Source organism: Camellia sinensis, chromosome 13 (assembly GCF_055761805.1).
Source record: "Camellia sinensis isolate YWXY chromosome 13, ASM5576180v1, whole genome shotgun sequence".
In the NCBI taxonomy this organism is placed as follows: domain Eukaryota; kingdom Viridiplantae; phylum Streptophyta; class Magnoliopsida; order Ericales; family Theaceae; genus Camellia; species Camellia sinensis.
The window spans coordinates 3,640,093-3,665,194 of NC_138973.1; the positions used below are offsets into that span (position 1 = coordinate 3,640,093).

Below are 25,102 nucleotides of genomic sequence, written 5' to 3' on the forward strand. Positions count from 1 at the left end.
AAATTACCTAATATCCCTAATAAGAATCGAAACAAGTTGATCTCTTTTAACATTACCTAATATCCCTAATAAGAATCGAAACAAGTTGAGCTCTTATAACATTACATGGGCACCCTCCCAAAAACAAATTTCATAATAACCCTAATCCTGCAGACATGACATCCAATCAAATAATAATCATGCATTAGAAACAGTCAGCTTTTTTTTAATTAAAAAAAAAAAAAAAAAAATCACCAGGAATCAAAATTTCCATTTAAATTATGGATTGAGGCAAAAAAAGACCAGCCCTAACAATGTATAACTTTACTCTAATGAGCTGTTTGGTACAAAGATCTGATGAAGTTTCCTCAACTTAAAAGAATCCTCTCCCTCTCTCTCTTCTCCCTAATAAAAACCCATAAACAGTAATTACATCATCCAAATTACTATAAATACACCCTTTTTTTTTCCTTCCCTCAAATGATTATTTTATATACCTTTTAAAAGCCAAAACCTCCAAAATTCTCTTCATCCCCACTACTCAGAGATTCCACCACCTGACTGTCATCATCATCTTCATCACCCTCTCCCACAATCTCCAATATTCCACCTCCTCCGTCAAAGTCGATACCATCCATGACAAAATCGCCATCTTCCTCATCATCATCATCATCTTCAAACTCGCTCACACTATCATCGTCATCGTTGCTCATATCATCAGCATCATCGCTGTCACCGTCCCCATCAATATCCAGTCCCAGTAATGGGTCCTCGTCACCATCCTCATCATCATCGTCTTCCTCTTCTTCACTATCAGCATCATCAGGATCAGAGTCATCATCAGTAGGCCTCCGACGACCGATTTCATATACCCTAGCCGAAGAATACATCTCTTCTTGATCATCCATTGTAACCAACCCGACAAAAGAATCAGTTGGCTCTGTTGCAAAATCTAGGACGCACCGGTCTACAGGAATCGTTGCTATGTCAGAATAGTTGACAGCATCCACTGTGCGGAAAGCAGAAAAAAGGGGGTGCTTGGCGCGGCGAGTATGAAATGATGAAGTAACATCCTCAAGATTTCTCCTCAGAATTGCATATATTACATCTCCACTAGCATTGAATGTGATTACCGTCTGGTCCAAGGAAGGTACACTTCGAAGGAGCTTGAACTTCCGCAGATCCCAGACTTCAGAATTTATAATCACCTGTTTGAAAGAAGAACAATTCTTAAAAAATGCCAATGGTGCAACGTTATTATCAAATTTTAGTAAGGGAGACTAGAGGCAAATGTAGTGGAATTAGTTCCACAAAACAGACCCAACAAACATTTTGCAAAGTTGCCCCATCCCCAAATTTTCTCGACCGGCTTCCCATTCAAAACATAAAACATCAAGCCTTTTTACATTTCAAACATCAGATGTGCCATAAACTAAGAATAAAATCACCAAGCTTTCTTACATTTAAAAAAATATTTTAAAAAAAATTGTAAAGACTGATGCTTCTAATTTTTTTATTTTGATTTATGTTATATGGACTTGGACACGAGTGTTGGGTGTAAGTGCATGTCCAAACATCGGATCTTCCTAAATCTAAATTTTAAATTATTGGGATATGTATGCAATAATTGTGTACGGCTATGGGGAAATGTCATAAACACTTGTGTATATATATTGCATAATGATATTGTAATATTTTTAGATAAGATGTTATACAGTGTGTTTGGTTTGAGTTTTTTGAATTAAGTTTTTTGAAAATTGAATTTTTTGGTTTTCGTGTTTTTTTGTTTTTAGTGAATATTTTTAAAATTTTAAACATTTTTTTTACGTTTTTAGATACACCTTACTTAGATGTATCTAAAAAGTAAAAAATTTGTGAAAAAATATTTTTAAAAATTAATAAATACATAAAAATACAAAAAATGTACCGAATTTTCGTATTTTTTTTTATATTTTTTGTATTTAGTAAATTTTTAAAAGGTTTTTTTCATTTTTTTTTTTTTTACCTTTTAGGTATATTTATATTAGATATGTCTAAAAATTAAAAAAATTGCTCAAAATATTAAAAAAATTCAGAAAAAACAAAAAAATACGGAAAATAAGAAAGTAGAATTTTCTGAAAAGTGTTTTTAAAAAATAGTAACCGAGCATTGTGATAATTATTTAGAACTGTATTTAAAAATAAATCAGATTTAGAACAACCGTAGAATTTATATCTTCTATTCGTTTAAGAAGTTAGGAATATTTCTTTACTAACAAATGTGAGTCGTCTTTTTCAAACATCATATAAAATCAGATAATCTAAGTGTCTAAATTGAGTACGGGTGTTGGACACATTCAATATCCTTCCCCTTATCATATCCGGTGAACAATGGATACAATGGGAGAAGTACAAAAGGCCATATAACACATTTTGGTTAGTGTAAATAATTGTTACAGAAGCTCAGCACACGTATAATCAAATCTATGATGGGTTGCATGGCAATGTTCAATATACTGATCACATAAACTAAATAATTGTTACAGCTTCAATGACTGGACTTTTTTCACATAGACTAAACTAACTATTCCATGATAGGGAAAGTTCTCCATACCTCATTTCCAGCGGGATGAAAGCCACCACCACCGTAGTCTGTAAACTGATCAAATCGATGGACAAGACCACAGCCCCGCCGATCCCATAACACTCCATTCCAAAGCAGCATCGTGTCTGAAGGGCTAAAGTGAACAGGGGAATAAACATGGCTCCGAGCCGAAGGAGTCACAGTTGTGTCTGTCAGTTTTAGATCCAAATGACATGACTGGATATCATATAAGAGAATCTCTCGTTGGGATTGCTCAGATGACAATGCTGCAAATATGGTCCCAGAATTGCTGAACCTTGCTGCCTTACAACTTTCAAATGAATGCCTTGGCCCAGCTGAAACTGAAGATGCATCCCACAATCGTACATCATGACCACTCGATGAGAGAACCAACTGGGTCTCTCCGGAAAGATACGACTGGACAAGTGTCAAAGGATACTGGTGGCTACTGCAGCTCTCCAGCACACTGTTGCTGTTTGAGTCAAAAATTTTGAGCTCTCCAGAATGGTTGCCTGCAGCAATTTGAGAGGAATCACCAAGAAAAGTAATGCATGTCAAAAGAGCAGCACCATCATCGCGGCAAGTTCGCCATGGTCTAAATCTGCTGTAGACAAATTGACGATCCCTACGATTTCCATGGACTCCACCATACATACTTCTAAATTCACGTGTACTGAGTCGGGCTGTTACATTTGATGGAGCATCAAAGCTTTGTCTTGGTTCCGGACAGACATGTGGGTGCAAGAGAGAGAGCGGTGGTAAAGTAGTAATAGGAACTGGGCACTGGCGGTGCTGGTGTTTCAGATACTGAACAACAAGAGATTCCAAGGTTAACCTTTCAGTGCCAGTAGGTTGTGGATCACTTGGAATTTCAAATTGGGAAGAAGGTGTCATCAGACCCACATGAGTGTTGTACTGGTTATCATCCAAATTCTCTGCCAGAGCGCTATTCAGTATTGATCGCCCTTGAAGATCTTTCACATTAGAACTTGGTGTGCAAAACACACTAGCATCAGTCAGTGCACTGCTTTTACGGGCAGCATAAGGCATCGAACAAACTGGAGACCGCAGTCCATGCTCACCAGTGTTGAGTCTTTTCACTGATAATGTCAACCCTAGTTCCTTTAAGTCTGTTAACTTCCGTTTCATCGGCAATGCAATTGGAGTTTTACACTGAGTATCAGTGTCCAAATTGGGCTTCACTGCAGATATTGATGGTGTTTCTGGTGTACTTCCTGATGCAGAAGACTTTTTTGACGTACTGGTGATTTTGCTGCTTGATGACTGTAAATTTAGTGATGATGAAAATGCCAACGATTTCTTCTTTGAAGAAGTCACATCTGAATCACACTTCATGCTGAAATCTTCATCTCGTGAAGCAAGTTTTGGTTTATCAGACAAAAATCCACCAGAAGCACGTCCAGATGGCCATTGGATTCGTATCGATGGTGTCTCATGCCCCAAGGATTGATGCACTAGCGATGATGGTGCTGCCAAAGAAGGCAAAGGAGTCAACTGAGCTTCTTTTAGAAGTGAGTCCGCAGTTGTAGACAAACCAGATGCTTGAAGGTGCTCGTGAATAAGAAGTAGAAGTTCCCTGAAATTTACAAAACCAAAAACAAAAAAGGAATGTAAAATGGAAAGAGTCAACATTGAAGAGTGGAATATGATTTCCCATGACAAGCATCAAGTACCTGGAATGGTAAGTAATAGGAGTGGCGGCAGCTATTGCAGCTCTCTCTATACGCCTCAAAGTGGGGATCGCTGCATCAGTAGTTGCCAATGTACTTGCACGCCCAGAATTAGTTACAATCTGCAACATACATAATATTGCAACATGAGCCACTTGTACTTCCTATAGATTCTGATGACCTTAATTAAAGGTCTCACTATAACAAAGTTTAATTGCTCTGTTCTAATGAATGTTACAAACTTGTATCCAACAGACTTCAACTACTGTAAAGTAAACACTTTATATTGGCAAGCAATCCATGACCATCCATGTTTCCCTTTTCTTTTGTTACTTAATCCCAACAAGAATTTTTGCACTCCTTTTGTTTATTTATTTATTTATATGACAAAAGAAATATGATCTGTGCAATTATGCAATTAGAACAGATGCCATATAAGCTTACGTAAGTAAACATAATGACGAGGGCTTCTTTTGTGTACTTAGAAGGGCATCTAAGAATACCAAATCATGCAGTAATTCCTGTCTTCCCAACCAACAGCACACAATCAGATACAACTTGTGTCCACCACAGGAATAGCAACAAATGCTATATAAATTATCCCCAAGAATCTAAACATTTGAAATGCATTAGTAGTGCATCCATACGGATACTCTCTACAACATACATAATATCAAAACGTTGCACTCTTGCAGAAGTACTATGTGCGCTACGTAAGTTACTTAAAAGCATGAGAATAAATGAAGTGACATGAACAACCAAAACAAAATTGAAGCTTGAATAGTACAATACAAGGAGTATTGTGCCTAATGCCTAAGAGTTGGCATGCCAGTGAATTTCATTGTCTGGCATCCATACCCCAACCCAAATTGTTTGGCCACCTTTGGAGCTTCAAATTTTTATCTACATTAAGCAGTCCTTTTCTAATGAAAAATCATCTTACGATAGAAACTGATCCTTACCGCGATTAGCTCAAATGCCACCTGGGCAAGTTCAGCCTGCCACCTGGCCTGCTCATTTCCAGAAGCCTGACTGCCTGAATCTCGAATTAGTTCTGATAGTTTTTTCCCAACCTAAAACAGCAAGTTCAATTCACAAATATGAGTTAATCAAATGCAATAATAACATTGTGTTCGCATTAAGCCAGACAGTAGGTAGAGCATTACAGAGATCATTTAAAGCAGCAAAATACAGGATGGCAAAATAATATTATCACAGAACTCATTCAACGAGTGGAAACATGGCAAACAGAATAAGATAATTGTGAGAACATTACACCAGAAGTAAGATTCTGCATAACTACATGGAAATCTTCAAAAATAAAAGTAATAAACAACTAAGCATCTACAAGCGACAAAGCATCACATATTTTAAAAACCTCATCTCAAACAATAAAGCAACAAGAATAAAAAGGAATTCACTTTAAAGCAATTCATATTTGCCATACGCTTGCTGCATTCAACAATCATATTCAGAAGGCAGCTTCTATATGAAAAGTACCATGTTACATTGTTCCAAATATGTGAAGTGCTTGTATCAAACACTCGACACTTGGGTAAGGTATGAAATATATGTCCCTACACTAATTGTTAATTTTTGAATATTAAAAAACGAAATCAAGTCAACGAGCCCAAAACTGATAACTCAAACCCATTCATCTTCATGGTATTAAATCAAACCTTAAAATCATAACAGTCATTTACCTGAAGCTTTGTCAATATGTGTGCAATTGTGTCATCTCTGGCTAAACCAAGAAGTACTCGACATGCAAGAGCACGAAGACAGTCAAGGGCAGCAGGAGGCGTAACTATACGCGGCTGGAGGAGCTGAAGAAGAACCTTTATACCATTGTTGGCACGGACAGCCTCTCTCGCTTGACGGTAGCCTTGTTCTAGTTGGGCAGCAAGGCCAGCACAACCTGCTCCGGCACCCAAAGATATTCTACGATCTCCGACTAATCCAGAGGTTAGAGGTGTTTGAGGAGTATTGCTAACAGATGGTGTACAAAGTGGTGCTGAGCTGCCTCGATCTACCACATTCGACTCCCCATTCCGCTCTCTGGGCTCATTCTGGCTGGGCAGGTTAACAGCTCGATCCGAGGTATTCCTTTCTGCATTTCTAGACTCCAATGCAGAACCATTTGAGTTTTGAACAGAAGCAGACGGCTGACCTTGTGTAATAAGAGGTGGTTTATTACTGATTGAAGGAGGAGGGCAAACAAGATTGACTAACACATTCAATGCCGGTTGAATTATCTGACAAAAGAAATACAAAGAATTACCAACCAAATATGAATTGTCATTATATTAGCCTCAAGGGTGCACTAGTGGCACACAAACAATAAAGAAAGATGTTACTTAAGAAGCTTTTACCTCCGGATCAACAAAACCGGCACCATTTGCTGCATCCAAAATGACTGCTATACCAACACGGTCATTGCTTAATGTGGCATTCACAATTGGTTTGCGACTGGAAGGTACCAGTGTAACAATGTGCAGAACACCCAATGCATATTGAAGCAAGTCATGCAAATAACGATCAATAGTTGGGGCCTACAGACAAAAAAAACTGTTCACGTCGCTGGGACAAGCAAGAAGTGAAAACTAGTAAACCATTGAAAAGTAGAAACACCAAACCTGACACAATTCCAACATGATTATATGCCCATTACAAGCTAAGAACTTGTCAACAGCAGGCCAACGAGCCCTTACAAATGCAGGGCCAAGCTTCCGATCCTTCTGCATCTGTCGAAATATTGTATCCATAGCCTCGTTACTTATATCAAGTGGCTTGTAGGCAGCCCTAGCATGTGGAATATTCCGGACTGCACTTCGGTTGTTTTTATTAGGACGAATTGAATCCACAAGCAGTAGCAGATGGGCTCTGAAATATTGTCGCAAAGCAACACAGGTGTGATAAGCTATCTGCTTCTCTGACGATGTCAGTACTTCAGCAGGAGATCGATCATTCCGAAGTGATCCTGAGCTAGTAGATCCCAATGCCCCAGAATTAACCCCAGATCTTACCAAGGCAGCATCATGCAACAGACTTAGTGATTTCTGTAGGCCATCCTGAGCATCGAAAGAATCGAGAACTGCTCTGAAGACAAATGCATTAGACAAAAATAAAGCTGAGTTTTTTCGGGCTTGATCCTGAGGGCACTCAAGCAATTGAAGAGCCAACTCAACCACCAGTTGTACAACATCCGAAGGAAGAGCACAAACACGTTCCATAATTCCCTGAAATTTTATTTTATGAAATCAAAACCAATGAAACAAATGCACCAGACGATAATTAGTAGTAAGATCATTAAAGGATCAGAACAAATGGGGAAAAAATTGAAGATGAAAGCTATTAATTACATAAATCAATTCAATAATAGCATCTCAACACAAAAGATAACATGCAATTACCTGAAGTGAACCAATAGCAAACAAGCATGAAGAAAGACCAAAGAAGGTCTGGGCAACTCTTGGCACAGCAAGCAATCTTTGCATGCCACCACGATCCACAAATAATGCAGCGAATTTCCGGTGAGCAGCCAAAGTACAGATCAGCTTCAACACATCAGGCAAGAGCATTGCAATCTTTGATGCCTCTTTATGTTTAGAACTTCGTTGCAATAAGGCAAGACAAACATCCACCCCCTTTTCATGCAGTACAGGCCCAAGAACCTCAACATATTCTCCTAGTGTCACAAGACACTGAATGCAGAATTTTTCTCTCAGTTTTGCAAGGGAGTCAGTATCAAGAATGAAAAATTCTTCAACTTCTTCATTTGGTTCTGGTTCAGGTTCTGGTTCAGTGCCCCTTGAATTCATTGAATCAGCATCAGCACCAATTGAACCCCTATCACCATCCCACATAACATGTTAGCAGACAGACCAAGTCAGTACAGTAAGTGCCTAGTGGGCTTAAACAACCAATCGTCATACTATATTATAATCACTCACTCTAAAACAACTCATACACAAGTAAAAAGACCAACCTTGAGACTTCAATCGCATTAGCAGCATCAACAACTGTAGATGCAGCTCTAGAAGCAGCCAAAACCGCAGCTTCTTCATCATTTGTCTTTTTAAATTCCTGAGAATGTATAGTGACAAACTTAGGACTGAAAGCTGAAGGCATGCAAAGATTTTAAAAGGGAGAAAGAGAGAGTACCAACCTCCAAAGCAGCACTTTTGACAACTTCAGCCGCATCATCACCAGCTGCTTTAACAGCTTCTGCCGGTGCATTGGCTGCTCTGGCTTCCGCTTCAGCTGCTCGGACTGCTTTCTTAACTAAATCAGAAATATCCTTGGTGCCAACTTTGCATTCTTGGAAACAGTCATCATTATCCTCTCTTTCCATCACAAAATCATCAGTGCCTATCCTCCTCAAACCCTTCTTAGGATCTGGGAATCTTTTAACATCTAAATTTCTGTTTTGACTCCTGTCCTTGAAGCTCCGCCCCTGAGCTCCTAATCTACTTCCAGAACCAGGAGAGGTCAAAATCTGTTCATTCTCTACATTGCCTTCATTAACTTTTCCCTTTCCTCTATTTCTTGCCCATCCACGGTTCACCCTGCGCCTTGAGGACTCATCCCTGACACTTTCATCAAAATCTTCCTCCCGTCCAGATCTAGCAGGACAATTTCTATCCCCGAGCTTTGTCCTTCCATCACGTAAATCTCGACCATGCCATCTGTCCTCACGATCTCCATCTACCTCTTCACATGTATCGAGACCTTCATCCAAACCATCAGGAGGTTCACCATCAACCCAACATTCATCCCCGCGTACTTGTCTTCTATCATGATCCTTTCCAGCACTTTGGTCATCTAAAGATCCTCCCTCTATTATTCTAGGTGCATCCGAATGAGAAGTTTCGGGAACTTGTCGAAACCTACTTCGACCTTCTTCTCTACCTCGTATGCAATTAGCAGAAGATGCATTTTTGCTCTCTGCTAAATAATGAGCATCTTTTTGACTTGTACTTGTCTCCCCTATAGACCGGATACGAAGATATCGCATAAGCTTGGCTGACAATCCAGCTGTTAACACATCTTCCACTAGTTGACCACCACTGCAATGATAAATCCAACAAACCAGAAATATTGCCAACCTATTAAATACATTAAAAAAATATGACCAAAGAAACAAATTATTGCTTTAAGAACATACCCTGACAAGCATACAGCAAGCAAGCCAGTGGAATAAGTCCTCAACATTTCAGAGTCTGAGGATTTCTTTCTCCCTAATTCATGTTTCCAGTTGTGATCTTCAACAGGTCTGGTTGTCTCATCCATTACCCAGCCTTTTAAGTTCTCTAAAACAGTTTCTTCAAAAACATGGGGATACTGTATCACATTCACATTGCAACAAATTAATCAACATAAACAAATTCAAAATCATACGAAGTAATTAATGTAAATGAAACAGTAACTTACCATCCAAGTAAGTGAACAGCTGAAAAGAAGCCTTGCTGAAGCTGCCTGAACAGATACCGGGTATCTGGCTTCGGATAGAAACCTTGAAGATATCAATTCGAAGAATTCATCATTCTCCTGAACAAAGAAGGGGGTAATTCAGACAGGAAACATAAACAAATGCAAGCAACATGCTCAAAAAAACTTGTCATCTTCGGTCAAAAATTTGATAGCAAGAGAACAAATATGGACAAATGAGATGATTAGAAATGAAGTGCAAAATCATTATCTCAACAAAGCTGTATAAGATTAATTACCCGAACCAAGTTCCCCAACCGTCCAACATTATGAGAAGCCCTGCCATTGTTCAAGGAAGAATGACCTGTCTCTTCCATGAATCTACAATTACAAAAACAAGGGAAATGGATAAATAGGCTAGAAACTATCATAAAAATAAGCAAAGAGGTATTAGGACAAGAAGTATAAAGTCATAATGGAACTACCAAAAAAGTATATAGAAATGGTCTGAAATTCTTTCTTTTTTTTTTTAGTCTTCTTCTTCTTCTAAGTATGAAAGCCACAACAATATAAACAACCTACCCTCACCTGCGCACCGCTTTGCCAACTAACCCAATGCCCATGGAAAAATGGTCCATGCCTTATTAGTATATAGCACAGTAGAAAATATCATCCAACATCATACCAAAAGACAGAATAAAAAACAACAGGCCTACATGTGAAAACAATATGAACCTTAAGCCTAGATTTGCGCTACAACCTCAAACAAACTTTACCTTGAAATTTAGCGAATGCGAATTTAAAAAATTAAAATAAAATAAAAAGGGAAATGTTCATTTAAGTTTCCTCTAGTTTCCTGCTATGAATTTTGGGTGCCACAAGGAGAAAGGGGCAGGGGCCTATATCTTTTTATTTGTTTTCCCTATATCTCTCTTAATTTTTTAAGTGCAAAATGGACTCAATCAATTTAACCTAGCAATTACAAAACCCGCAACAACAAAAGGTTGAGACTTTGGATATATGTTTTATGTTCAAAGTGAGAATATAAGATGCATGCTAACACCGTTACAATAGATTTTATTCACACACTGATAGAGCAGCTACATAAGTAAATTATACAAAGAAAAATTGCAATATCAGACACAATTCATTTTGGCCAAACAAAACAATTTACATAGCCTGAAACTTGTTCTAAATCGTGTTACTGGGGGATAATTCCTTTTGAATATGAACTCTCATCGTGGATGCCTTTTGTCTCATAAAATTTATAATAATAATAATAATAAAACGCCAAAGCTACTTGTATATATCAAACAATAATAATTAAACATATTCACAAACCCACATGAATAATTGAACACACGACACGTATATCTGAGAGCTGGTATTTGCATGCATAGAAATGAACGCATCACCAGAAATGAACAATTGAACTTCGAAATAGCTTCAGGAAAGCTATCCAAAAGCTTCGGATCAAACAAAAATTACCCAAACCCGAATTTTAATTCAAAACCCCCATCAACAATGTACTTACTTTCAAGTGATTCACAAACCCAATGATACCCTAATCCATATCGTTACTATTTAAAAACAAAAAAAACAAAAAACAAAAAAACCCTACGATGAGAGAAACCTTGATTCTTGGGTTTCGAGGATGGAGGAAAGGGCGTGGAGGACATTGGAGTTAGGGTTATCAGGAGAAGAAGTAATCTTGTCCATGAGTGTCTGAGCCTTGGACAGCAAGTTCTCCTCCTCGGTCGTTTCGTGCTCTTCTTCGTCCTCCACTCGTGCCGCCGCCGCCGCAGCCGATTGAGCTTGTTCATCGGTGGCCGCCTCCATATCTCAACAACAACTACAACTACAACCACACCAATTCTAGAGAGAGAAAGTGAGGGAAAACAATTTTTGTCCAAGAGAGAAAGAGTATGTTGGTTTGTGTTCTTTGGTGCGAGTTTTCACAGAACAACCCCTTTCCGCGTCCCTAATGCTTTTTGTGTTTTATAATTAGGGAATTTGCGTCTCGAATGATCTTACCCGAACCCGAACATCTTTTACTGGTCGAACCGGTTTGCATCCATTATACTAGGGCTGTTATTGCAATGTTAAATGGGCCGGTCTAGCCCTATATTTTAAGACCCAGTCCTAGATCATAGGGCCTGACCCAACCAACTTATGTTTTAAAAGTCCAGTACTTATCCGTGGGCCATGTATCTGATTTGGCCTTTAATCTGTTTTATATATGTTAAAGGCTCACAATGAGAACGCAAACGAGTCGAGTTTTACTGAGTTTGAACTCGATTTATTTATTTATCGACTTCATTTATTGAGCTTAAACTTGACTTGATAAGTAACTGGCTCAAGCTCGACTCAATTAAGATTTTTTTAATATTATTTAGGGATTTTTTGGGAAGTGCTAGATTAGTATATTTTTTGACTTTTTACGATAAAACGTGAAATATGAGTTGAGTTTGAAATGATATGGTAGAGAAGTGATATGACTTAAATAAGATTATTGTGACCTTAATAAGATAATGCTATTTTAGCAAATACCAAACAACCACTTATATTATTTAATACATAAATAGTGTATTTATACTATTATTTAATATACAAATAATATATTTATTATATCATTTAAATAAAGATAAATGAGTCAAACTTGACGAGCCGAGCTTGTTCGAGCTCGACTCATTGACTAAATGAGTTTAATATTCAAGTTTGAGCTTGACTCGTTCACTAAAAGAGCTGAGTCGAGCTGAGCCTGTTCGTGAACAGTTTGATTCGTTTGTAGCCTTACTCACAATTTGCATACAACGACATGAGAATGGAGTTCAATATATATGATCACTGCTAAAAAATGTATTTTTTGCGACTGCTACAAGCCATCGCAAGTAATAGAAATACAGCCGCAAAAGACCTTTAGTGACGGCCTATGTGACGGCAAATGAGAGTTGCGAATGTGAAAGTGACAAATACTTTTTACGACCGCAAAACAACAGTCACAAACTATTTTTCATCGCCTAACCTACTTATGGCGACTAATATTTTGTCGTTGCAAAAAAATAAAATAAAAAATTTCTACAATGTATTAGCAACCATCTTCTTACTATCGCACATAATTTTCAATTTATCACCTTATTTGTGACAATTTAAAAATCGGCACTTTGTTTGTCATGTCATCGTGGGTGTAATAGTAGGTCTTAATTTTTTTGTTTTAGTTATAATACATAATTTTGAAATGTATTACAACAATTAGAATTGTACTTTAAATCATGAAATATTTATAAAAAAGTTTAACTTTATTTATTGAAATATAAAATTACATCTCTAATCTCATTCAAATATAGCTCACTAGTTTTTTCAGTTTTAATCTTGTTATTTTACTAAAAATGCATATGTTAAAAAAAAACATGATGATGAAAACTATAAATATATATATTTACTCAGTTGCTTTGACGAAACGTAAGTTATATAAATAGATTTATACCTTGAGAATTATTGAGAATCGATTTGAGTAATTTGATTTTCATAATATATACAAAGTTTTTGAAACTCAAGACCAACTAAAAAAATGGAATTTTCATGCATATATATATATATTAGTAAAATAAGAAATATCTTTATTTATTTAATGATTAATTGTGACTGTATCTACACAAATTTGTTTATATAAAAACACTAAAATTTATAATTTTTTACTAGTACCATGCATATGTGATGCACACACTATGCACAAAATCACTTAAAATATTAAGTGATAAATCCAATTTTGAAATGTTGTCCTAGCAATTGAATCAATTATAATTGATTTTTTCATAATAATAATTTATAATATTGCATTTTTTTAAGCAGTTTCATTGGCATAAATTATAATTATTAAGTTAGAGAGAAATACTAATTATTATTGAAATAAATTTTAGATATTTTCAATGGATCACATTATTAATTTAATCAAAATTACTTTATAATATAATTGATTCAATGTAAATTTGGATCAACTTCACTTTAAAAAAAAAAAAATTCAAAAACTATATTATAATATCAACTACTTATCAACATTAATATTATAATAATATCAAAATTTAACTATATTTATAAGGTGCCAAAACTCACAATTCACGCAACACAACCATCAAAACAAGCATGAACACGACCAAAAACATATTAACATGCTTCACTAAACCCCCACCACTACCCTCCATCCCAGAACTATCTGTCTGAATCATGATTTTAAATTTGCAGTCTCCAATCGACGGATCAGTCGTCGTGACAACCGAAAGGTTCGGGAACAGGCATGCAGTCGCGAGCTGGTTTTGCTCCTGATAGTAGCTGTTGAATGCATACGAAATGTTCTCCCTCACGTCCAAATTCCCACACGTTGTCCCATACCCGAGGCTCGTGCAGTCAGCATGAGAACAAGCAAAGCTCACACTTGGCGCCACTTCAGAATCATCAAGGCTCGCTGTCGACGACATCACGCACCATTGTTGAGCCAGATACTGGACGTTGCGAGCTGCTACTAACCCTCCCGAGTTGCTCGAGTTTACGAGGGTAAGATTATATTTGGGCGTCCCGTCATAGTTAAATATCCCCCAATGGCGTTCGAAGTTCCCCGGCTGGATGCTCTTGGCATCCTCATCAATAAGGCTAAACAAGTAGGCATCAATGGCAACTGGTATCATTGGCGTCCCGGATGCAATGTGGGACATTAACCCTTGGTTGAACCTTTGGGCATACTTTGCATTCGCATTTCGGTCCCCATCAGTAGGCCACCCAATTTCTCCAACAATAATGGACATATTTGCATACCCATTTTTCTGTAAAGCCCACACAAGGGTATCGTGGTTTGCATCGAACACATTGTCATAAATTTTCCCGTTGTCATTGATGGGGGATGAATAGCCATCAAAGAAGGCGTAGTCAACGGGGAAATTGGAGTCCAAATAGAGGCTTATGAAGGGATAGATGTTGACGGTGAAAGGACCTCCATTGTCATTCAAGAACTTGACGATCTCTAACATGAGATCGTGAATGTCGGGTCGGAAGTCACCGCCAGAAGGGAGGGTTGTCGAAGTTTGGTACACATCAGCGTTAAGAGGGATGGTGACTTTCACCTGATTGCCCAAACCAGCTTTTATTAAGGCAGCCTGAATGTTTTGAAGTGCAGGAAAAGTTGTTCCGAGGAAGGTACCGTTGTATGTTGCTAGGAATGGTTCGTTCCCAACAGCAACGTACCTAGAAAAGAAAATTCAATAGTCAAGTGAGTTTAAGAGAAGGATCAAAACCGATTCATGCCACAGAAAACCAAAACATCAAGCATATGCTATGAGGCATCAAATGAAAACAAGCCCCATTTGGTTCTCAATTATAACTGTAGTTTATCATACAAAAACGGAGAAGCAACTATTGTTCTTGGTGATAAACAAACGAATAGGAATGACTCAAACAAATGAATAGGAATGCCTCAAAAACTAACACTAATTTAATATATAAAAAAAACACCACATTCTTAAGTTAACTCTTATTATATGTTTTTTTTTTTTTTTGGGATGATCGATTAATTATTTAAATTTAAGAAAAAAGTAACAAACATTCAAAAACTAGTTGGCATGTCATCGATGTGTCCCCAGCATGCCCCAGGCATGTCCCCTAAAAAACATTAATTAAATGAAGGGACACATCACACAGCGTGTCCTAGATATATCTAGTGTAAATGTCTCACATCATTCATGAAAAAATTGAACCAAAATTGACATGATGTTTCAATTGTGAAGCTAAAAAAAGAGGAGCCTGATTTACTCTCTATGATCTAGAGAGATCTTTCACACAATATCATTGACGACTTCACAGACTGAAGGCTAAAATCACGCTGATTTGAAAGTAGATAAATGTAACAATTTAGAAACTAGGAATTAAAAAATAAAATGATTTAGAAACTAGCACAATTCACAGAAATTTTTTTTTTCCCACACATAATGCAGTTTTATATTAAAACTTTATCGAAAACAAGAGGCACTCTACTGTAACAAGAAGGTCATGTACTTATATCGCTGTAGCTACAGTATAGTTCCACTGACTACTGTTTTATGCAGAGAAATAATTATATCCCGGATAGTTTTCATAGAAACTATTATGCAGTTCAATATGGTGCATATACATATATATTATGAAAAAGCTTCAGATGTTTTTCACAAGCTTGGAATCAGTGTTGTCCCATGAGCACCTGAGACACTTTCATTTCGATAGCAACAAAATGATATAAAAGAAGTAGTTAGGTTCAAATAGTTTTATGCTAGGAATCACCAAGAATTCATTGAAAATCAATGAGAACTATTGCCAACTGGGATGAGATACAGACATCTAAGTCAACTTTTCAACTCCAGTAGAACGATATCTAATCCCTTTCTGTATTAGCACTGCATCAGACCGGCAAGAAAGAATATTACAATGCCCAAGTTGTGACATTTTATTTGGCTTGTGAAATATTTTCATTCATTCTCAACTAGGACCAATAAAAATTTTCAATGCTTTGGAACCAAAAAGTGATGATGCCAAACTTAACATATAAATAAATCCCTGTGCGAGAGTTGAGATAATAGCACAGCTCAATATGAGTGGAAAAGGATTAGAGACAATGACAATTTATGCTAGTGACCATTTATCACATCAACATACAGACACAGTGGCACACTACAAAAATCACCCAAATCACAGATATCATTTAGATAAGTATCTGTGATGGATGAAAATATTTTAAGAGTATAGAATTGGTTGTTTGCCTCTGAGTTTAGACTTCACCAAACAACAATTTCCCAACAAACAGTGGTCTCCAGGGAATGCATCTCCACATAACAATCTTTTCCCACAGAGAAATCTTGTGTTGCTGTAAAATAGGCCTTCTGTTCAATACTCCTAGTGACCAGCTTCAGAGCACTATCCATCCTGAGGTCACATGGAATCATAATTCCATTTTTTTATTTTAGTGGTCATTGTCATAAAGAAGGTTGAAAATCCAACACAAAATTTAATCTGAAGGCATTCACTGCCAGCAAAATCTTCATTTCAATTGATAATTTCACACTTACAGATGCCTAGGATTTTTTTATTTTTTTATTTTTATTTTTTTTGTGTGGGATGTCTAGGACTTGACTAACAAACAAAAATTAAAGTAAAATTCCTTCTCTTTGTGGATTAAAACGCGATAATTCATCTAAACCACCATTTGCTTTTGTAAAGAAGAATATTGAACTTTCTTAGACTTTTCTCTCTTAAAGCAAACTTGTGGGATATAAGTCATTAAATTAAATAACAAGATTTGCGAGCCAAAAAGCCAATATTGGTCAAGAACTGTATTGAATATGAGTACTACGGAAAGTACGTGTAGTTTTACCGATAGTACTTAATTTGAAATCCCACTTCAAGGGAAGAAAAAATATTGTTGCCATTTGAAAATCCATTACCTAAAGGACTTACAACATTCTCGTAGTAATTCATATTTACTGTCTTTGGCTCTCTAGTTCTTGTTCATAAATTATCGGGCCAAACTATTTTCAAATAATCACCAATTTATTTTCCAAGCATGGTATTACCTCCACAAGCCAAAATTCATTTACAAGTCTTAATGCTAGCTGCTCAATAAGACCCTTCATCACAAAGACATACACTAGTGTGTGTTGACATACTACAACTACTCCGTCAAAACTTTCATTAAAAACGTTAATTTATGTTAAAATCCACCTACTCTCCACCTACTTCACCCACTTAAACCTACTCCACTAAACCTAACCCACTACACCACTACCACCTCACCTACTCCACTAAACCTAACCCACTACACCACTACCACCTCCACTTCACCTACTCCTTACCTACTACACACTCACCCTCTTCTATATATAGGAATCATGAATCATTGTAATACAACATATCAACAAATCAATCAATAATACATACAATTTATTTTCTATCTATCAATTTATTTCTTACATGGTATCAGAGCGAGGTTAAGACCTTAGTATTTCTCGTTTCACCGGCGGGCGGCAACCTCGCCTTGGCCGCCCGCTGGACCTCAACCTAGTCCGCTAGAATTTTCAACACATACCACAAACACATACCTGAAACTCTTCTTTCTTTGTTTCCTCATCTTCATCTTCACTAATTTCTTTCTCTGTGGTCTTCTCTATCCAGAGGTAGATTGGATAGCTAATGAGCTCAGAGTGCCTCTTCACAAGTTCCTTCAACTTGGACATACTCCCTGCATTGGGGTTGGCGGATGCATGATCATCCCCACCAAAATCATGAGAGAGAGTGTTGAGAAGCTCATTAGACTTCTTTCTCAGTCTCAACAACAACAACAGAGACAAGAGGGTCAATTATCAGCTAATTCAGAGCAGAGATTGACTATGGAGATAGAGATGGACTGTAGAGCAGTTGCTGATGTGGCTGTAACCAAGTTCAAGCGAGTCATTTCTCTTCTGGGTCGGACTAGAACCGGCCATGCCCGGTTCAGAGGAGCCCCTCTGGCGTTACCGGTTCAAAACCAGAACAGAGACTCCAAAGAAGTCTCTGAATCGACTAGAATCTATTGCCCGAGACCAATCCAACAAGTTCCTCTCGCTGTTCCTCACCCAAATTCTCACCACCACCATCTTCAATCTCAGCACGACCACCTCATGATCATGAAAAATGGGGTTATTGATCGGAAAGACTCGGCGTCGAAATCGATTAATTTCTCCTCATATTCGCCGGCGATTTCCGGCGCCACCACCTCGTTCATGTCATCTTTGACGGGAGACACCGACAGCAAGCAACTTTCGTCGTCATCGGCGTTTCAGATTTCGAATCTGTCGCAGGTTTCCTCCGCGGGAAAACCGCCCTTGTTGAAGAGAAAGTGCAGTTCGTCGGAAAACGCAGCCTCCGGCAAGTGCAGTGGCTCTTCCGGCCGCTGCCATTGTTCCAAGAGAAGAAAGCTGAGGCTGAAGAGGGTTTGTGATGTCGGCAGAGGAGCAGACATCATCATACACAAAAAAGAGAGAAATATCTTTTAAAATATTCTCCACTCAAAAACCATCATCACATTTTCCACCGCCCAACTTTTCTTTGAACCTCAACTTTTTATCTTTTATTTAAAACAAAAAAAAAATAAATAAAAAAATAAAAAAAAAATAATAATAATAATAAAATAAAATAAAAAAAAATTTACAAATTTTCACACCAAACCATATTTTATTCATCTCAGGTATCAACCCTGCTCCCACTTTTACACACAAAAAAAAAAAAAAAAAAAAAAAACAAACACACACAACCACACCCACAGTGAGATTTTTCTTTTCCCTTCTCTACTCAACTGCAGGTCTCTTCTTCTTACTTTTATCTTGGGTGTCCCGTGCCAGTCCGGTCTCCGTGCTTCCTAGACCACCAAGCAAGTTGCCTCCTCCCTGCTCCTCCACTACAGCATATGGTGGCCCTCCAAATCGGAACATCACGGTGGCCTTCCGCTTCAGCTCCTTGTTTTTTGTCTTTAGCACACTTATCTCTGCTCGCGCATCCTTATACATGCGTTGGAGCAGAGCCAGCTGGGAGTTTAACTGTTGCACCTCATTTGTCCTGCTCTGCAGCCGGTGCGACAAGTTTGTGACCGCAGTCATGGTTTCCACACATGACTTCAGAGTATACTGATTGGCCTCAATATCAGTTTGCACCGCCATTTTTTGCTCCACCGACCGCATCGGAAAGTTCAACGGAGCAAACACAGAGGTGTTTGGTTGAGGTTCACTGGCCACCGCACCAGTTCTCTCTCTTGTTGACTCATTGAGGTCGGGAAAGAGAGTGAGTAGACCACGGGATGAAGAGGCCATATTCTGGGTAGCTGCACGGGAAGAAGAGGCCATGTTTTTTGGGTTGCTGAGTGTTTCCGAGAAGGGTTGGATACAGAGTATTACAGAGTTTCTCTCTCAGCAAAGGAAGAGTTTTTTCAGAGGATTTTCAGAAGTTTTTTGTCTGCCTCAGCCTCAACATCAACCTTGGTTAAATAGCGAGGCAACCACGCGTATCGCGCGCCACTTGACGCCAGACGACAAACGGGCGCGCCAGCCAAGGCACTCACGTGCCTCGCCATCATGTCCGGCACATCTTTTTATGACTTGGGCTCACCTTTTGATGGCACGCCTTTTTATGGATTGGGCACGCCTTTTTATGGCACGCCTTTTGAAAGATTGGGCACACCTTTTGAGAGTGCGACTTTTTAAGGGTCCGACAAGACTCTGTAAACTGTCCCGACATTGATTCCGGTTAGCTCCTTCATGGGTCCGACAAGACTCTGTAAACTGTCCTGCTACAACGGTCCGACATGACCCCATAAACTGTCTTCTACAACGGTCTGACACGACCACACAGTGTCTGCTACAACGGTCCGACAAGACCCCGTAAACTGTCTTCTACAACGGTCCGACATGACCCCGTAAACTGTCCTGCTACAACGGTCCGACATGACCCCATAAACTGTCTTCTACATCGGTCTGACACCGCCATCCAGTGTCCTCTACACCGTTATGACACCACCATACAGTGTCCTCTACATGGTTATGACACCCCCATACAGTGTCCTCTACAACGTTATGACACCACCATCCAGTGTCTTCACCAATGGTTTGACACGACCATACAGTGTCTCTTATCCTCTTTTATTTTTATGTATTTTCTTGTTTTGTTACTCTCTCCAAACTCAAGTTGGTTAGTTCCTATCTCCCTTGAGTTTGCGGGGGCTGTTAAAATCCACCTACTCTCCACCTACTTCACCCACTTAAACCTACTCCACTAAACCTAACCCACTACACCACTACCACCTCCACTTCACCTACTCCTTACCTACTACACACTCACCCTCTTCTATATATAGGAATCATGAATCATTGTAATACAACATATCAACAAATCAATCAATAATACATACAATTTATTTTCTATCTATCAATTTATTTCTTACAATTTAAACACGCATGCAAATAAAATAAATAAAATGTGTTTTCACTTATCATGCAGTGGTGACGCATAGAAGGGAAATGGATGCCAGATGAGGTGGCAGGATAAGTGGTGTTGCAGCATCTTGAGGCAGTGACTATGACATTAGGGTTATGGCAGCAGCGGTTCTAGTAATTTTTTATTAAAGCACTTCATAACTATGTGCTCTACATTAGGATATCAATTTTAAGAACTAAGATTCAGTGTGGAACTAAGATTCAGTGTGTAAACAGTAAGAGCAATCATCATCCATGGATATATGTATATGGGTGTGTGTGTATATATGCATTTGGGCCATAGATTCAGACCTTTTGGGCTAAGATTTGACATGAATTCTAGGATCCACATCCACATTCAATGACAATACTTGACAGAACATGATTGGAGTATAGATTCATCCCATGTCCATTAAAACAACGAAGTACACATATATTAATATAATTGGACCATTTTTCTACTAACCCTAGAATATTGATAAAGTGTGGGACAGTAAGCACATATGAATGAAGCATAGGGGAAAATCCAATGGTTTAGATTTGGTACCATAGTGAAGCATAAAATCTGCGTAACATATGGAACTCTACAAGGAGAATGAAGCATGAACCAAATTTTAAATATGGTGTTTTGTTATGAATAGGACAGGGATGGTTCCTATCAGAACTAAATGGTTTCACCGCGGAGGTGATCTAGAAAAGAAGACCTAAGCCAGAATTGGTCAAAACATGTATAAAAAAAAAAATTAAAAAAAAAGTTCGGATGCAAACATGAAGAGAACACGGTGACATAAATGTAATGCAACAAATGTGATATACATGTATGAACAACCAAATGGTGAGATCATAATACACTTGTCAGTTGTCACACGCTTGTAACTTCACTCATTAATCATATTCAGAAACATATGAAGTTCCTATATTTTTAATGTGCCATAAACCTGTGGGCTTTTCTGCCCTAAAATAGAAAATACGAGATTTATTAAAGCTCTGGATAAGTACAGGGAGCCAACACGTGTCCAGGCCTGTTGAAGCCATGTTCATGACTACCATGTATATCCTTAACGGGATATAACCGTGTTGAGATAAAGTACACTACACGTTAAGCAAATAAAATGTGTTCGACATTCCCAATATAGATTCTAAACAGAGGAAGAAAATCAAGCCTGAGGATAGAATAAACCAAAACGGACAAATAAAACCTTTAATGGAAGTCATAAAAGCCAATTACAAAATTCATGTGGCTTTGAAGCTATTTATTATAACCTGTAAAGTTCTTAGTATCTGTGAATGCATGCAAAAAGTGTGACTGAAATTTTGTGGCAAAAAAAAAATAAAAAACAAAAATCAAATTGTAAATACCTTTTTCAATTTTCAATTGCAAAATTGGTTTATTACTAATTGAGAAAGGGTATATTTGTGTATAAATACAGTTTCTTTTTCAAGTGTTCGTCCTATAACTATCAATCCTAATCTCAAATATTTGTTTGTTGTGTTTTTCATACTGCTACCATAATTGTCTTGTGTTCCAACCAATGTCCTCTATAGTCTATATACTCTTTTTTGAGTCCTAGGCTAGTGTGTTATCTGGATGCAAAATTTGTAATCTAGTCTGGATGGAAAATTTATATCAAATTTAAATTTGGGTGAAAAACGTCTCAAAACACCCTTTACTCCTTGACCCATACTTACACCAAATTGAGTTTTACTCTAAATTATTACCCAAATCAAGGGCAACTCAAATGTTTATTCAAAATTTTCAAGACTATTTCGTGGCTCTCAAATTTGCCACTCTCCCATTAGTGAAGTTTTTACTTGATTTTATGCTTAAATATGAGTTTGTCCAGGTTCATATCAAATAAAGTTTTTACTCAAATTTGAGTAAAATTTTGAGTAAAGGCAGGAGATAGCCTACGGACATCTCCAATCCTTAGACTCAAACCTATATCAAACATAAATTTAGGTAAAAATCACTCAAAACACCTACACTCCTTGATCCAAACTTATACCAATTTGAATTTTACTCAATTTTTTGCCCAAATCAAGGGAGAATCAAATGTTTTCTCAAAAATTTCAAGGCTATTTTGTGGGTCTCAAATTTACCTAGTGAAGTTTTTACTCAAATTTATTCTTGAATCAGAGTTTATCCATTGAATAAGTTCATATCAAATAAGAGGTGAAAAGAGGCAGACAGAGAGAGGAATCAATTACCTGATGTCGACCTTATTGGATGAGACATGTACAGAGACATTCTTCTCCACCCATTTCTCAGCTGCAGCAACACTGTTGGCCAGAGTGTCAAGCATGTCATTGGGTATACCCACCATGACCTCAAGCCCAGAACCACTCAGAGCATTCAAAGTATTTGAATCAGCATCAAATAACTTCACCGTCTGAAACCCATTGTCTTTGAGCATCTGCACAACAGTGGAGTGAGGCAGAGGATGGGTTGCTTGTGTTCCCCAGTTAGCGCCAATCCCACTCACTGAACCCACCACCATAGCCAACAACAACAACAGCATGCTCACAGCAAACCCTCCATGGCTCATACCGAAAAAACCCATTAAAACCTTAATGTCTCTCTAATGAAACCAATACAAGTTTTAGATTGTTAGGGCTGAAAGATAGCTAGAACTCGAAAGGTTTCAAGATTAAAGGTTATTTAAAGCAAAAGACAGCTTTTTTCAATATGGGTTTTGAATTTTGAAACCGAAATTGGATTCTGACAGATAGGAAAGTTGTTTTCTTTGTTTCTTGGAAGCCAGCAAAAACCACCAAAGAACATTAAATTCAATAACAACTTCCCAAAAAGAAAGAACAATCTAGAGAACCCAAAGCGGACTGAAGAAAACTAAGGCACTTCTAGAATTGAAAATTGGAAATTATGAGATTATGTATATATATGTCTATTTACAAAGAAACCTATCAAACCCAGGTTGTCTTGAATTAGAAAGAATAATGAAATATGGAAGTAATAATAAATGATAATTCAAAAGTGCTACAGTTTACCCGCAAGAAAATAAAATGAACAGATTACTATAATAATTGAGAGAAAGCCCAGAAGAGAAAAATCATACGAAAAAAAAGAGTAGAGTTTGAGTTTTTATTGGTATGGTGATACGGTTTTTGCTCTCAGAAGAAGAAGAGACATGAACAGCACAGTCAATTCAGAGAAAAAAGCTAAGGTTCATATATCTGCATATGACTCATTTTACTTTATTTGGCCTGCTTTGGTTTGGTGGAGGTCTTAACAATGAGAATCAGAAAATAGTAAAAAAAAAATTCTCTCTTAATACACTAATATAAATTTTCATCGTGTAATATATATATTATTAAAAGTAATTATTGTGTTTGATTTGAGTTTTCTAGAATTTTTTGAAAATTAAATTTTTTGGTTTTCATATTTTTTTTATTTTTAGTGAATATTTTAAAAATTTTAAAATTTTTTTTTACTTTTTTAAATGCACCTTACTTAGATGTATTTAAAAACCAAAAAAATTGTGAAAAAATATTTTAAAAAATTAATAAATACATAAAAATACAAAAAATATACTGAATTGTTGTGTGTCTAAAAAGTAAAAAAATTGTTTAAAATATTAAAAAAATTTAGTAAAAACAAAAAAATACAAAAAATAAAAAAGTAGAATTTTCTAAAAAGCATTTTTGAAAAAATTGAACCAAGCAAGCTGAATATTTTTTCATTTCTTGCAACACATTATAACGGCTTATTTTTTAAAAAAAAAAAATTCTTATCAACATGCATTTCCATTTACATACTTAATTTCAATTATAATAATCAATTTTATATTGACTTTATTTGATAAATACTTATTTTATATATATTTTTCATCGTGTAATTTTATTATTGTTAGATTTCTATTATATAGTTGATATTTTAATTTAATTATTATGATATTTGAAAAAAAAATCTCGACATACAAATAAATAAATAAGATAGAATGTGTTTAATTATGTGCAGTGCACGGATCAAATTAATTTTTTTTCATTTTTTTTTTGTCTATCTTATTGATATCTTAGTATTATTTTATATTTAGTTTTTTTGTTTAACATGAAATTATTTATTACAAAATATTTATATTTAATTTAAATTTTATATATCTATATACAATATGTATGAATAATTCAAAAAGAACATTAAAAAAAAAAGCAATTCTTTACCTAATTAATTTATATATTTTATTCTTAATCCAATCACAACATATTTATATTTAATCTTTTAAATAAATTTTGTATAGTTCTAATTCTACATATTTTTATTTTCAAAAAAATAGAAAAATAAAATTAAAATTAAATAATTGAAATCACTTTTAGTTTTATATTACTAATTCTCTTTCTAATTAAATTTTTATTTTTAATATCAAAATGAGAGTTTATTTTATTATCTT

General features: G+C 36.6%; 3 protein-coding genes across 4 annotated transcripts; 1 reads left to right on the forward strand and 2 right to left on the reverse strand.

Annotated features, from left to right (window-relative positions):
• Window positions 1-236: 236 nt before the first annotated feature.
• Window positions 237-11,706, reverse strand: DCAF1 (DDB1-CUL4 associated factor 1). Of its 2 annotated transcripts, none has more exons than XM_028257347.2 (14): window positions 11,318-11,706; window positions 9,984-10,065; window positions 9,688-9,804; window positions 9,422-9,597; window positions 8,423-9,323; window positions 8,243-8,340; window positions 7,668-8,103; window positions 6,891-7,493; window positions 6,627-6,806; window positions 5,958-6,509; window positions 5,217-5,327; window positions 4,258-4,376; window positions 2,573-4,160; window positions 237-1,187 (listed from the first exon to the last, which is right to left on the reverse strand). In XM_028257347.2, the coding sequence occupies exons 1-14, from the start codon at window positions 11,521-11,523 to the stop codon at window positions 480-482; spliced, it is 5,877 nt and encodes a 1,958-aa protein (XP_028113148.2). In that variant the 5' UTR covers window positions 11,524-11,706; the 3' UTR covers window positions 237-479. The 2 variants fall into 2 exon arrangements, with proteins under 2 accessions (XP_028113148.2, XP_028113147.2); XM_028257346.2 differs by having other exon boundaries at window positions 11,306-11,656.
• Window positions 11,707-13,748: 2,042 nt separating this feature from the next.
• On the reverse strand, window positions 13,749-23,992 carry LOC114311237 (glucan endo-1,3-beta-glucosidase 5). The gene is made up of 2 exons (XM_028257345.2): window positions 22,908-23,992; window positions 13,749-14,919 (listed from the first exon to the last, which is right to left on the reverse strand). The coding sequence occupies exons 1-2, from the start codon at window positions 23,258-23,260 to the stop codon at window positions 13,794-13,796; spliced, it is 1,479 nt and encodes a 492-aa protein (XP_028113146.2). The 5' UTR covers window positions 23,261-23,992; the 3' UTR covers window positions 13,749-13,793.
• LOC145806297 (putative WRKY transcription factor 7) lies at window positions 16,788-18,889 on the forward strand. The gene has a single exon (XM_082902852.1). The coding sequence runs from the start codon at window positions 17,961-17,963 to the stop codon at window positions 18,729-18,731; it is 771 nt and encodes a 256-aa protein (XP_082758978.1). The 5' UTR covers window positions 16,788-17,960; the 3' UTR covers window positions 18,732-18,889.
• Window positions 23,993-25,102: the final 1,110 nt, after the last annotated feature.